The 14,776-nt window shown below is 37.4% G+C and overlaps 1 protein-coding gene across 1 annotated transcript in view; it reads right to left on the bottom strand.

Annotated features, from left to right (window-relative positions):
* The window catches only part of FOXN2 (forkhead box N2), a 64,561-nt gene that overhangs the window by 22,495 nt on the left and 27,290 nt on the right, over positions 1-14,776 (bottom strand). Inside the window, exon 3 of the mRNA XM_011981590.1 lies at positions 10,447-10,997. Within this exon, the coding sequence (XP_011836980.1) occupies positions 10,447-10,983 (537 nt within the window). The 5' untranslated portion in view covers positions 10,984-10,997. The remainder of the gene's footprint in view (positions 1-10,446; positions 10,998-14,776) is intronic.

Raw genomic sequence — 14,776 nt, 5'->3', positions numbered from 1 at the left:
ACTGCAAATTGTTTTGATCACAGTAGAGTTGCTATTTCCTTGAAATAGCAAATTGGAAAAACTGGTATTGAAAACGCGCAGTTTCAGGGCAGTTAAGTATCTTGAGTATGGTCTCAAGTAACAGTCTGGTTTATGTTACCATGGCAGCACTTCCTTTCACTGGGTCTGTTCATGAACTATCATGAACAAGAGATAAAACTCTGTATTTGCTAATCTACATTTTAGAGTCCACAGCAAAAAGAAACTTATTTTTAATTAATTTTCCACTTAAAACCTTTGCTCCTATATTACTGAGCTTAGATGAAAGAATACAAATAATAAAAGTTTTAGAAGCACTGTTTAAAACTAAATTTGCCTGTAACAAAATGGTCTTCTGTGCAACGGAAACAGGAAATGAGCATTCTCTCATTTTATTATTTCGCATTTTAGAACTCTAAGACTTCTGAACTTACTTAGTAGAGAACTGCTAAAGGTTTTGAAGAAATTTTGAATATACTAAAAGGTGAACTTTAAAAAGACTTAACAGAAGTTGTAAAGACTAGATTGGGAGAAGAGGCAACGTTCATTATATCTGTGTATTTTAATAGAGTTGCTCACCTTGTCTAATACCAAAAAGAAGGCAAAATGGCAAGGCCTAGACAAAATTATAAAGTGGTAATGATTTTCAGTGGCTTTTAGAACCTCTGAGTTAAAAATAATTAACTGATTAAAATTTTACCACACTAGGAAAAAATTTAATTCCATGTTTCCCAGCTAAAATCTCACAGTAATAATGTTTAAGTTGGGCTTTATAAAAATTTAGAAGAGTACATACAAGACTTGGATGTTAACTTTTTTTTTTTTTTTTTTTGAGACAGAGTCTTGCTCTGTCACCCAGGCTGGGGTGCAGTGGCACGATCTCAGCTCACTGCAACCTCCGCCTCCCAGGTTCAGGCAATTCTCTTGCCTCAGCCTCCCAAGTAACTGGGATTACAGGTGCGCATCACCATTCCTGGCTAATTTTTGTATATTTAGTAGAGATGGGGTTTCACCATGTTGGCCAGGCTGATCTCGAACTCCTGATCTCAAGTGATCCACCTGCCTCAGCCTCTCAAAGTGTTGGGATTACAGGTGTGAGCCACCACGACTGGCCAATTTTTATTTTTATTTTTATTTATTTTTTAAATTTGAGACAGAGTCTTGCTCTGTCATCCAGGCTGGAATGCAGTGGCACTATCTTGGCTCACTGCAACCTCTGCCTTCAGGTTCAAGTGATTCTCATGTCTCAGCCTCCCAGAGAGCTGGAATTACAGGTGTACGTGCCACTGTGCCCAGCCAGATGTTAACATTTAAAACATAAAGCCCCAACCAAAGCAAGCTGAACCAAAACAAAAGACAACCATATGTAACTTTAAGAAATTTAAAATCCAGAGACCAATAAATACCAAACCAGTATTATTAGATTGTCTTTTCAGAGGAGTAAAAATGGTACTGATGATAGGGAGAAAAAAAACTAATCAGCAGCTGTATCAGCTGGCTGAGTATCATTACCACTTCATAGTTTGATCTAGACCTTGCCACTCTACCTTCGATTGGGATTATCATCTCTAGATAACAGCCATTCATCAGAAAAGTGTTGTCAAGCTTGCCAAATTCAATTCTAACATTTAATGCAACTAAGTATAATTTATTTGACTTCCACAGATTGGAAGAAAAATACTGTCATTCTGTCACTGACCCAAGAAATGTTTCACCAAAAAAAAAAAAAAAAAAATCCACATGCATTCCCAAATCTACTTGAATGTATCTCTTTCTGTCTAAAACTCAGACATTTAGGCAAAATAGTTAACTGATTTCTTTGAAGACGATTTACAAGTTCCTTCCCCCCGACCCTGACTTGTGGTGACAGCTTGCCAATTTTTATGCCAATATATTACCATTTCTATATTTATCCCTTTTTTTAAATTATAAGATGATTTCTCTCCTTTTCTTTATCAAATTCTACCTATACTCTGGACTGTATCCTTTCCCATTCTCTAGCTCTTACTTCCTTAATTTCTTCCTTTCTCTGAAAATTCAAAACACTCAGGTTAATTACATTAAAAATGTACACATTTAAAAATTATGGATGCAACCAATTCCCTTTTGAGTACTAACACAAATCATACCATTGGACATATGGTTTCGTAAATTTTACTAAAAATAATACCACTGTGAATATTTTCACACACATCTTCTTGTGTGCAAGTATGAATGCTACTCTAGAGGAGAAATCAGAATATGATCTGCTAGATCAAAGGAGAGCCCATTTCTAATTCTAGTAACTACTGCCAGGGTGCCCTCAAGAAAGGCCATATTAACATACTCCTATCAATGGTGTGAAAGTATCAATATTTACTCATGTCCCCATCTGATTTGATATTATCAAATATTTAAAATTTTTGAATTCTGATAAAAAAGTATTTTTTTGTTCTTTTAATTTGTATGTCCCTTACACATATTACTAGTAAGATAAACATCTTTATTTACGTTTATTGCCTATTTGTTTCCTCCTCTGTGAACTGCCTATTCATATACTTGCCCATTTTTCTACTAGATTTTCATTTTCTTATTGAATTATGAGTTTCTTCTATGTAATGGTATACTGTTGTTACTAAACATCGCTTCTCAACTCCACATTTAATGATATGATGTTGATAGCTTGAAATTGGCCATGATGGAAATATTATACTATGGAAATCTGCAAAAGCTAAACAGCCCATCCCTAGACAGTTGTTAAAACATTTATCAGCACAGCACTTTTTTTCTTTTTTGAGACGGAGTCTCACTCTGTTGCCAGGCTGGAGCGCAGTGGCGCGGTCTCGGCTCACTGCAATCTCTGCCTCCTGGGTTCAAGCGATTCTCCTGCTGCAGTCTCCCAAGTAGCTGGGATTACAGGCACGCACCACCACGCCCGGATAACTTTTGTATTTTTAATACAGATGGGGTTTCACCATGTTGGCCAGGCTGGACTTGACCTCCTGACCTCGTGATCCACCCGCCTCGGCCTCCAAAAGTGCTGGGATTACAGGCGTGAGTCACTGCGCCCGACCAGCACAGCACTTACTATGTATTTTGAATCCTAATCCTTTGGCTGCTACTTTTTCAACAACTTAGCCAATCATTTTCAAGTGTTCTGCAATATTTGACACCCTTGGCTATTCACACTTAAGCTTAGCTTCCCTGGCTTCATTACACCATACTTTTCCTAGATTCTTCCACTCAGAAGCAATGCTGATAAATTCCAAACTTAGAGCTGTAATCTCGCCACATCACCTCTATCCCTGCCTATATTTCTAAGTACCTAGTAGATGGTTACCTTTTATGTACCATCATAAGTATAAACACAATAGTTCTAAAAGTATAAAAGAATTAAGTGACACAATTCAAGAACAAAATCACTAAGGAAATTCTAAATGCATAAACAATAGCAAACAATGACACTGGTAACTATAAGGGTAAATTTAAACAGAGACTACATAAAATAATTATGAAATATGTATAATGTTTACAAAAAAAGAGGATAACAATACCAAAGTAATAGAGGAAAAGAATAAAAGGGGGATCAATTTCAAAGAAGGCAAAGAGAATGAAGGATAGGGAGATGATTTTCACTGTAGCAGTGTTTATAACAAAAAATTAGAAACCAGCCAGGTGTGGTGGCTCACGCCTGTGATCCCAGCACTTTGGGAGGCCGAAGTGGGCGGATCACAAGGTCAGGAGATCGAGACCATACTGGCTAACACAGTGAAACCCTGTCTCTACTAAAAAAATACAAAAAATTAGCCGGGCGTGGTGGTGGGCACCTGTGGTCCCAGCTACTCAGGAGGCTGAGGCAGGAGAATGGCATGAACCTGGGAGGCAGAGCTGGCAGTGAGACAAGATTGCGCCACTGTACTCTAGCGTGGGCGACACAGCGAGACTGTCTCCAAAAAAAAAAAAAATTAGAAACCTAAATGTTCATCCACATCACAACTAAAGAGAATTATGCATCAAGATGAAAAAAAAGACGCTGAGCTTTTAAAAGGTTATTAAATAATATCACTCTCCCCTTTCTCTCTCTTTCTGACACACACACACACACACACACACACACACACACACACACACGACTATTCTACTAAGGCCTTGACCTCAGAGAGATCTCATATCCTCCCTAGCGGGAGAAGCAAATCTATACATAACTGGGATATGTATATTATAAAGATAACAAACAGAATGCTATAAAAACACAAAATGAGTACACAAAAGCAGGAAATGCTTGAGAGGTGACTTCTGAGCTGGGCATTGAGGAAGTGTTATCTCCACTGACAGTGAATTACGAAAATGCAGTGTAGATAGAGGAACAAAATAAACAAGGACTATTTATATTATACTGCAATAGCAAGTAGTCTTGTGGAGGCAGATCATGGAGTAGTGAAGAAAAAAAGCTGCAAAGACAGGCAGAGGCCAAACTGGAGAGGGTCTTGAAAACCATATTAACAAGTCTGGCTTTTATTTAGTATGTCATATTTACTAAAGTCTACTAGTTACAAAAACTGAAGTAAAAATGAGGCTCAGAGAGTCTATCTTTACCAAGTCACACATCTATCTGGATTTAGGAACATAACTGAACCCAATCCTTCATGCTGACTCCTCAACTTATATAATAGTTCAATTCGATGAGAAATGAGGGGAAGACCTGAACTAAGGCTAATGTTATGGTAGAAACTAAAAAAAATGGCCAGAATCAGAAAGCACCTTGTAGGTATTTACAGGTGCTACTAGACACTATTTTTTCTAGAGTCTAACCCCTGGCTTTGACAGGCTTTGTAGACCAGGATCAATTAATACCACCTATCTCACTTTTTTGTTATAAAATAAGGAAGTTCATCAGGATAATATCTACAATCCTTTCAAATTTGACATTCAAATAACTTAGGCATTGCAAAGAGCAGGTACCCAAGATGAGTCAGATTTCTAGCTGAGACCCAGAGAGATCCTAGGAGAAGAGAGAGGAATAAAGTCCAATTTTGGACACACTGAATTTGAGATACCTCCAGATCTAATAATTAGTTGCAAATTCAGGTCTGGGCTTCAGGAGAAAGATCTAGAAGTCATTAGATTACAGATGACATATTAAGCCATGGGAATTAATGAGATTATTTAAGAAAACACTAAATCAACAAAAAAGACAAAATAGTGAACACTAAAGTTTAAATGGCAAGTGGTAGAAGAAAAAGATGGAGAGTCAGGCAAGTAAACAAAGAATTAAGCACAGTGTTATACAAATCAAAGAAAAGATGAATTCCCAGAGCTAATCATATCATATAACGCAGTTTCAGGTTAAATAAGAACAGAAAAGAAGTCAGTGGATTTAGACATAAGGAGGGCAGTGATTATAAAATGTTCAAATCCCACATCTTCACTGAAACTATCTCCGTTTGCATGGTACTAGTAACTGTGACATTCCTTTGGCAAATGAATTCAGATATTGTTTAAGATAATATATTGCTCTATCATTCACACTGTCACAAGTCAAATACAGGGAAACTCTATCATGCTCCTGGCTTGAAAACTCTCACTGGTTTGCTCTCAAAACTGAAGTCCAAACAATTTAGCATGATATTCACCACACTTCTATTCTGGATCACTCTGCTTTTCCACCCTGCTTTCATACATTCCTCACCCACAGAGAATATGCCTACTGCCCCAAACTCCCAGCAGAATGTACCATTGCCCTTTGGCATATGTTACCCTTCTAAAACCTGTTCTTTTTTTCACAAAGCACGCTTCAAAGGCAAACTTTTCCATAAAAATTTCCCAAATCTTTTAGGTTAGGGGTCCCCAACTTCCAGGCTGCAGACCGGTACAGGTCCGTGGCATCTTAGGAAACAGGTCATGGGGCAGGAGGAGAGTGGAAGTTGAGAAGCACTACCACCTGAGCTCTGCCTCCTGTCAGATCAGCCCGTACATTAGATTCTCACAGGAGCTGGAACCACATTGTGAACTGCACATGTGAGGGGATCTAGGTTGTGCGTTCCTTATGAGAATCTAATGCCTGATGATCTGAGGTGGAACAGTTTCATCCCAAAACTGTATCCCATGCCCCCACCTCAGGCTGCAGAAAAACTGTCTTCCACAAAACCAGTCCATACTGCCAAAAAGTTTGGGGACCACTGTACTAGGTAATAATTAATCAACTCCTCTCTGACTTTGTTCATGTTACTATTACTATATTTCTTTCTATTTTGTATTATGATTAACTGTTTGCCTCCTTACTTTTTAAAACTGAAACTCCATGCCAGGAACCATCTCACCACTGCACTTCAGCCTGGGCAATAGAGGGAGACTCTGTCTTACAAAACAAAACAAAAAACACTGGATTCAACTTTGGCCGAGTATAGTGGCTCACACCTGTAATCCTAGCACTTTGGGAGGCTGAGACAGGGAATCACTTGAACCCAGGAGTTCGAGACCAGCCTGGGCAACATGGCAAAACCCTGTCTCTACTAAAATTAGAAAAAATTACCTGGGCGTGGTGGTACATGCCTGTAGTCCCAGCTACTCAGGAAATGGAGGTAAGAGGATTGCTTGAATCCCCGGAGGTTGCAGTGAGCCAAGACTGCCACTGCACTCCAGCCTTGATGACAAAGTGAGACTCTGTCTCAAAATAAAAAAATAAAATAAATTGTGACAGGGTCCATCCTGTGAGGTGAGATGTAACATATGAACGCTTACCTTTGGCAGAGTACAGAAATGGCAGTAGTAAAAAAATGTAAGGAAAAAACCACGCAAATTTTAATTCAAATTATTTAAGACCAAATGTGAGCTAGCATGACAGCTGAGAATCCCTGACATTCCCAGAAGAAGGGTCTGCCTCCACTAGGCAAGGTCTTTTTCCACTGGACTCCATCTGGTGCTCCAGAGGAAGACTGCAGGCAGGCCAGGAAGCCTAAGAGAGAAACCCTTATGGATGAAGACAGATGTACAGAATCTGACAAAGTTTAGGCAAAGATCATCCATGTTCTAGACCTTGAACAAGCACAAGATGAAGATTAGGTGATATTGTAGAACAGACACAAATCTGCCTATATTCCAGATTCCTCTCTAATACAAAGCAAAAGCTGTCTGCCACTGAGGAAGAGGCAAAATCCTTCGCCCACTTTAGTCCCAGGCAAAGGATGGCTGTTGCTAAAAGAAAAGTATAAAACCTAGCTATCCCCATATTTAATAAGGCAATGTGCCATGTGCACTAGAAGAAAGGCAGAGCACGACTGCCATTTCCGTGCTCTGCCAAAGGTAAGAGTTCATATATTACATCTCACCTCACAGGATGGAGCCTGTCACATTTTATTATTTTTATTTTTATTTATTTATTTTTTTGAGATAGAGTTTCACCCTTGTTGCCCAGGCCGGAGTGCAATGACACGATCTAGGCTCACCACAACCTCCGCCTCCTAGGTTCAAGCGATTCTCCTGCCTCAGCCTCCCCAGTAGCTGGGATTACAGGCATGCGCCACCATGCCTGGCTAATTTTTTGTATTTTTAGTAGAGATGGGGTTTCTCCACGTTGGTCTGGCTGGTCTTGAACTCCCAACCTCAGGTGATCCGCCCTCTCAGCCTCCCAAAGTGCTGGGATTACAGGTGCGAGTCACCACGCCCAGATTATTTATTTTGAGACAGAGTCTCACTTTGTCATCAAGGCTGGAGTGCAGTGGCACAGTCTTGGCCCACTGCAATCTCCGGGGGTTCCAGCAATCCTCCTACCTCCATTTCCTGAGTAGCTGGGACTACAGGCGTGTACCACCATGCCCAGCTAATTTTTTCTAATTTTAGTAGAGACAGGGTTTTGCCATGTTGCCCGGGCTGGTCTCAAACTCCTGGGCTCAAGTGATCCACCTGTCGCAGCCTCCCAAAGTGCTGGGATTGCAGGTGTGAGCCACTGTACTTGGCCAAAGTTGAATCCAGTGTTTTTTGTTTTGTTTTGTGAGACAGAGTCTCCCTTTATTGCCCAGGCTGAAGTGCAGAGGTAAGATGGTCCTGGCATGAAACAGTTTACATTTTGCTACTGAAGAATGCAGCTCTAGACTCTATACTAAGTAGATGGAGAGACTATCTGCTCCTGGGGGAGGCAGAGAAAGACTCACACCTGAAGCACAGGCATCCTGAGCCTGTTTAAGACTAATGCCGGAGAAGAACCAAGGATCCCACTCTGTCCCCTCCAAAAGCCTTGCTCCAAGTAACAAGCAATAGCAATCTAATGCTGTAGGAAGGGCAACAGGGAGAACTATCTTACCTCTCTCCCACCCTCAAATGTGGCACAAGCTGGAAGATGAAGTTGTAGCAGTAATGCTGAGACAAAAAAATCATATTACTCCAGACCTCGCTTTTAAACACAAAGTATTGGCAGTCCATCTCTGTAAGAGTCTGAAGATTGCGGTGTACCGATGGTAATTACTGCAACCACAAACACTCAAAACTCTTCTCAATTACTAACTAGACTGACCAATACCTGTTCACACTAACACCCTGACAGAAGTAGAGGCATGCCTATTTCTGGGTAGAAATATTATGTACTTCCGTCCCTGCCATTCTTTTACAATGTCTGATATTCATTCCAAAATTATAAAACACATACAAAAACAAGAGATTAAAACAGTCAACAAAACCAGACCCAGAGACAGACCAGATATTGAAACTGACAGACATTACATAATAACTATAATTAATATGTTTATGGATCTACTGGGGAATTTTATCAGAGACAGAAACTTTCTTAAAAGGAAAATGAAAACATTAGAAATTAAAAATGTGAAGAAGTCCTTTACTGGGGCTTATCAGCAGAATGAACACAATGAAGAAAAAGGGTGAACCCATAGAAAAATCAGTAAAAACTATCCAAACTAAGAGAGAAAGAGTCGGGGAAGGGCAAAGCAATCAAGAAGTAAGACAACTAGCAAATGGTCTAATATATTTTTACTTGGAGTCCTAAAAGTAAGAGTGAGGCAAAAGAAATATTTGAAGAGATAATGAGCAAAAATTTCCTAAATTTAATGACAGGCAATAAACCATATATTTAAGAACCACTGAGAAACCAAAGCGAGATAAAAATAAAGAACACCACAACTAGGGCCATTACAATCAAACTGCTGAAAAGCAGTGATAAAGAGATAAAGAAAAAATATTGAAGACAGCAATTAAAAAAAGAAACATTACATACAGAGAACAAAAATAGGAATGACAGCAGACTTCTCACCAGAAACTATGGGAGCCAGAAGACAACAAATCATCTTTAAAATACACAGAATAAAAAAATGTTAACCTAAATTCTAAACTCGTACACCACAAAAAAAGTTTAAAATAACCATTGCCAGCAAAACTGAATAATGAGAAATTTTAAATAAACTTCTCCAGGCAAAAGGAATTAATCCAGTAGGGCATCAGGCGCCGAGCAACCTTCTCTGTAAAGAGTCAGTTAAGTGAAATGGTGTAATATTATCTGAAGGTGGACCAATGATAAATTAAAGATGTATACTGAAAACCATATAGCAACCACTAAAATAAATAAATAAATAATAAGCCAATAGTAGAGATAAAATTGAAGCATAAAACACACACACACACACACACACACACACACATACACACATACATACACAAAACACCTTGGCCGGGCACAGTGGCTCATACTTGTAATCCCAACACTTTGGGAGGTCAAGGTGGGTGGTGCTTGAGGTCAGGAGTTCCAAAACCAGTCTGGGCAACATGCAAAACCCCATCTCTACTAAAAATACAAAAATTAGCTGCTCATGGTGGCACACAACTGTAGTCCCAGCTATTCTGGATGCTGAGGCATAAGAATCGCTGGAACCCAGGAGGTGGAGATTGTAGTAAGCGGAGATCGTGCCACTGCACTTCAGGCTGGGCGACAGATCGAGACTGTCTCAAAAAAAACCCAAAAAAACAACAAAGAAACCCACCAAAAAACCAAAACCCAAAATGAAGAATACCTCAACCCAAAAAAGGCAGGAAAAGTGGAAAAGAAAATCAAATGAATAGCAAGGTGATAGATTTAAACCCAACCATATCAATTTCATTAATTTAAATGGTCTATACTTTGATTATAAGGCAGAGATTATCATATTGAATAAAGAATCAAATACTGATAGTTATAGGAACACTACAGAAACTAGAAACAAAGAGCTAAAATGATAAAAAGACTAATCTAGGTACCTATAGTAGACAAAACATAATTCTGCTAAATTTATATCAATATTTAAGAAATTTTAAAACACCTCAAGCAAAAATAAATGATGAACTAATATAATTCAGTTCAGCTGAAGTGATTTGACTTGACTACTTTTTGTCTCCCCGGTTTGCAGATATTTTAAGGGCTCCATGTTAATTAGTTCCCCCACTTCCCAAATATAATTCATAAACACTGACCTTGCCATGGCTTCTTTCCACTTTCTGAAAACATTTATTCAGGGACAGATTATGTCGAACAGAATTCTTCCAGCCTGTTGGTGCAGTAGCAAAATATGGAAAATGGTCCAGAATCCAGCTATAAATTTCTTTGACAGGCAAACATTTATTTGGAGAGTGCTCAATAGCCATATAAATGAGAAGACTAAAGGAGTATGGGGGCTTTGAAGTTGCTGATTTTTTTTCTGTGTTCTGGTAGCAAGCTGGTCCAAAGGATGGCACATCATCTCCCTCTATGTCATACAATGGACTAACAATTGGAAGACCCTCACTTCCGAGGCTGAAGTTTGTTAGAAGATTAGTACTTTCATGAAGCCAGTTCAAGTTTGTGAGCTCATCATCTGCTGACTCACTGTCCACTAGAGTGGCCTTTGGCCTGGCAGCATCAACAGCTTCAGGCAAGCTTCCCATTTTGTAAATCTGGCTTAATCCTGCAATCTTTTCAGCTCCTGGGGTTTCAGCTCTCTTATCTGGAGTCATTCCAATTACTGGACCCATTTACTCTTATAGTTCTGCAACAAAGGAAACAATTATCAATGTAATACTTTAGAATCTTAAACTCTGGGAAAAAGAAAATACATATGTAAATATCCCCAAATCAGAGAAATTTTGCTATCAATTATCCCACATAATATTTAAGCATCACATTTGTATAATGAAGATACTACTGGTTATAAAACAAGGAAAATAACTTATATTAGTTGAAATGGCTGTAAATAAAGTGCAGCTTTATAGGACCAGGTGTGTGGGTGATAGTAACACAATTAAATAATGCATTTTAAATACTTAGTACTTAAGCACCTAGCCCACACTAATCGCCTAATAGGAAGTAGCTATTATTACTTAAAATGGACAGGCTATTTCTTTGAATTCTAAGACTTCATATGTATCTTAAAAATCTATGATTTTACAAATAGTTGAATCCTGAAAATAATACATTTGAAATATTATTTAAGCAATATTTTAAAATAAACTCTTTCCTCAAATCTCAACTATTTACTATAAAAAGAAACTATGTATACTATTTTTACAGCATATCATACTAAAAAGAGATAACATTTTTATTTCATTATTTATTTTTCATTGACAAATAATAATTATACATATGGGGTACAATGTGATATTATGATACATGTATATATTGTGAAATGATTAGCTCAGGCTAATTAATATATCCATCACCTCACATACTTATTTCTCTTTGTGGTGAGAATATTTTAAATGTTCTTTTAGGAATTTTGAAATATACATTATTATTAACTATAGTCACCATGCTATGCAATAGGTCACTAGAACTTACTCCTCTTGTGTAACCATAACTTTGTAATCTTTGACTAACATTTCCCCTTTCCCTACACCCTCCTCCTACCCTCACCACCCATATCTGGTTACCAACCATTCTATTCTATACTTCTGTAAGTCTAACAAGATAACATTTCTTATTCACTAAATTTATTATTAGCTAAATTAAATTCACTATAAGTTTATCATTTCTTTTTAAAATTCCAGTACTTTTAAACTCTGCATTCTATATCATCTCAAGTACTAACATTTCAAGGCTGACATTCTCTTAGTAAGGTCTGAACTGTCCCTGTACTTTCAAGGAGAGCGAAAAATAGCTGTTACTATTCTTTTTTCATTTCTGTTTTCTCAAATGATTTTTGTTTTGCATTTTAAACACCATTCTATTCAAAAACTTTATCATGAGAGAATAACAGACCAGAGAAGAAAGCAATAGGCTAATGTGCTATTTAATTAATTTTCAATGGCTCACAAAGATAACTCATTTCTAAACTCAGTGAAAAACCAACTATTATCCTATTCAACCCACTTATGCTTGTGTAACTGAAATAATTGGGGGGAGGGGGTACCTCCAGAGTTTTATTTTGCTTAGAACATAGATGGCAGGTTACTTCAAGAATTCTGAAAACCGGCTAATTTTATTTTATTTCTATTTTTTATGTCAGTTATGTAAAAGAGAAAACTGGTTAATTTTAGATGTAGAACAGTTTATCTGAATTCTGGGAGCTACCACCAGAAGTAGTTAGCCTCAGAGCACTCCATTAGCAACAGCCTTAGATAATACTTTAGCGCCCAGGCATTCTGCTAAACAATTTACATATGATATCTCAATTAACTGTCAATTAAATCCTATAAGGTAGGCACTATTATTAATTCAACTTTATTGATGAGGAAAATTAATCAGAGAGGTTAAGCATAAGTGGAACTGTCAGAATTTAAAACCAGGCAGACTGACTCCAGAAACAAAATTCTAACCACAATATGTGCTGGCAACAGTATGTACACAACACCTATGAGCACCAATGACTCAAATCCTATTCATTTTAAATCTTAACAGCATTCTTTCCATATCCAGTTCTTATCTCTCTCCTGTGCACCCATAACTTGAAACATCACGACACTGTAAAAAGGAAAAGATCAAACGATAACAGATTTGGTTTCTGTTTCAATCTCTTATGAAAACCACATACATAAGCATTCACATATATGAGCACACAATGTATTTCAGAACTGATATCCTGTACTATATAAGTGATCAAATTATTCATTTTATCACCAAAGTCTCTCTATTCACAGGGACTTAAAAACATGATGAATGAGAATTGGTTAAATAGTGTCTTGCTTCCTTAAAAAACAAACAAAAAAACCCACTCTTTGGTGTACCCAGTGTTCAATTAAAGAAGGGAGTGATTAATTTCTAATGTTTCACTTTTGCCTTGTCACTTAAATCTCCATTCATCTGTCATTACATCTAGAAATTAGAAAATACCAGACAGCAGTGGCTAACATTTGCTGAGATTTTACTACATTACAGATTCTATGTCATAGGCTTTAAAATGCATCATCTCTACTTACTCTGAACTACTCCTTAGTTCAATATATGTCCTTCCTTTCCAACTGTGAATTCCATGAGGAGTAAGTCTTTTTTTTTTTTTTTTTTTAAGAGACAGGGTCTCACTCTGTCACCCAGGTTGTAGTATAGTGGCGGTATCATGGCTCACTAACCTCCACCTCCTAGGTTCAAGCGATCCTCCTGCGCCAGCCTCCCAAGTAGCTGGGACTACAGGCGCACACCACCATGCCCAGCTAATTTTTAAATTTTTTATAGAAACAAAGTCTTGCTATGGTTGCCCAGGCTGGTCTCAAACAATTGGCCTCAAGCAATCCTCCCTCCTCAGCTTCCCAAAGTTTTGGGATTACAGGCATGACCCACCATGCCCAGCTGGGATAAAAGTCTTTTACTTTTGTATTCCTAATGAATCTTATCAAAATGTTGAGTATGAGTAGACACTCAAATCATAATTATTTCAGACGGAAATGAACTCATAATACAAATTGTATGTCTATTCTATAAAATGCTGCACTAACTGCCTTTAAGAGTTAATTTATTTTAGAAATGAATGCTTAATGGTAGGAAACATCCTAAGTGGTAACAATAAAAAAAACTGAAATTCATTGTTAAGAATAAGGAAATGGAAATGAAGTAAGCCATTTCCCTAAGGTACTAAAGCTAATAAAAAGCAGAGCCAAAATTATAAACAAGGCTAAGTTCAATATTCAAATTTCTGGCCATTACAGTCACTCTCAATCGCTCAAGTAACTTACATTTTTAGCAATACTGCTTAAAACAGAAATAGTGCGTTTTATTAACGTAACATACTCAAAAAATCAGTTTCTTGATAACTATTGACTAAATTTTCTCATAAGTAATTTAAATGGTTGCAAGTATGTTATTCCTCTGAATTACAAGTTTATAATAAAATTTCATTACTTTAAGATGTAAAGAAATAGTATGGCAACAAATATGCCAAAGAGTTACACAGTGTTAATCCAAGCAAAGTTTAAAAAACCAAGTACTGACATTATTAAAAACCAAGTACTGACATCATCTTAGTAAGGTTTGAACTGTCATTGTGTTTGCAAGGAGGAAAAAAAGCTGTTTCTAAACTATCCTTATATAGCACTTTAGAGCACTATCCATTTAGATGAGATCAGACATGTTCAGGGTGCTACGACTGTAGACAGAGCACTACCCACTTAGAATACTAAGTCCACCACAATGGATAAATAGCCAAATGATCTTTTCTCACATATTAAATACAAATAGCAAACAAATACATAAATTTAAAAATTATATAAAAAACTTATTTTAAAAAATATAAACAATTTTCGGCAAGGACCTAGGGCCATTTTGGAAAGCTAACTGGAAATGTGTATTAAGAATTATTAAAAATTTCATTCTTTGAACCAACAATTCCAAATGTGTCAC

Source organism: Mandrillus leucophaeus, unplaced genomic scaffold (genome assembly GCF_000951045.1).
Source record: "Mandrillus leucophaeus isolate KB7577 unplaced genomic scaffold, Mleu.le_1.0 Scaffold229, whole genome shotgun sequence".
Classification (NCBI taxonomy): Eukaryota; Metazoa; Chordata; class Mammalia; order Primates; family Cercopithecidae; genus Mandrillus; species Mandrillus leucophaeus.
Note: the sequence above shows the minus strand (reverse complement) of the source record. Positions and strands in the feature narration are given on the sequence as shown.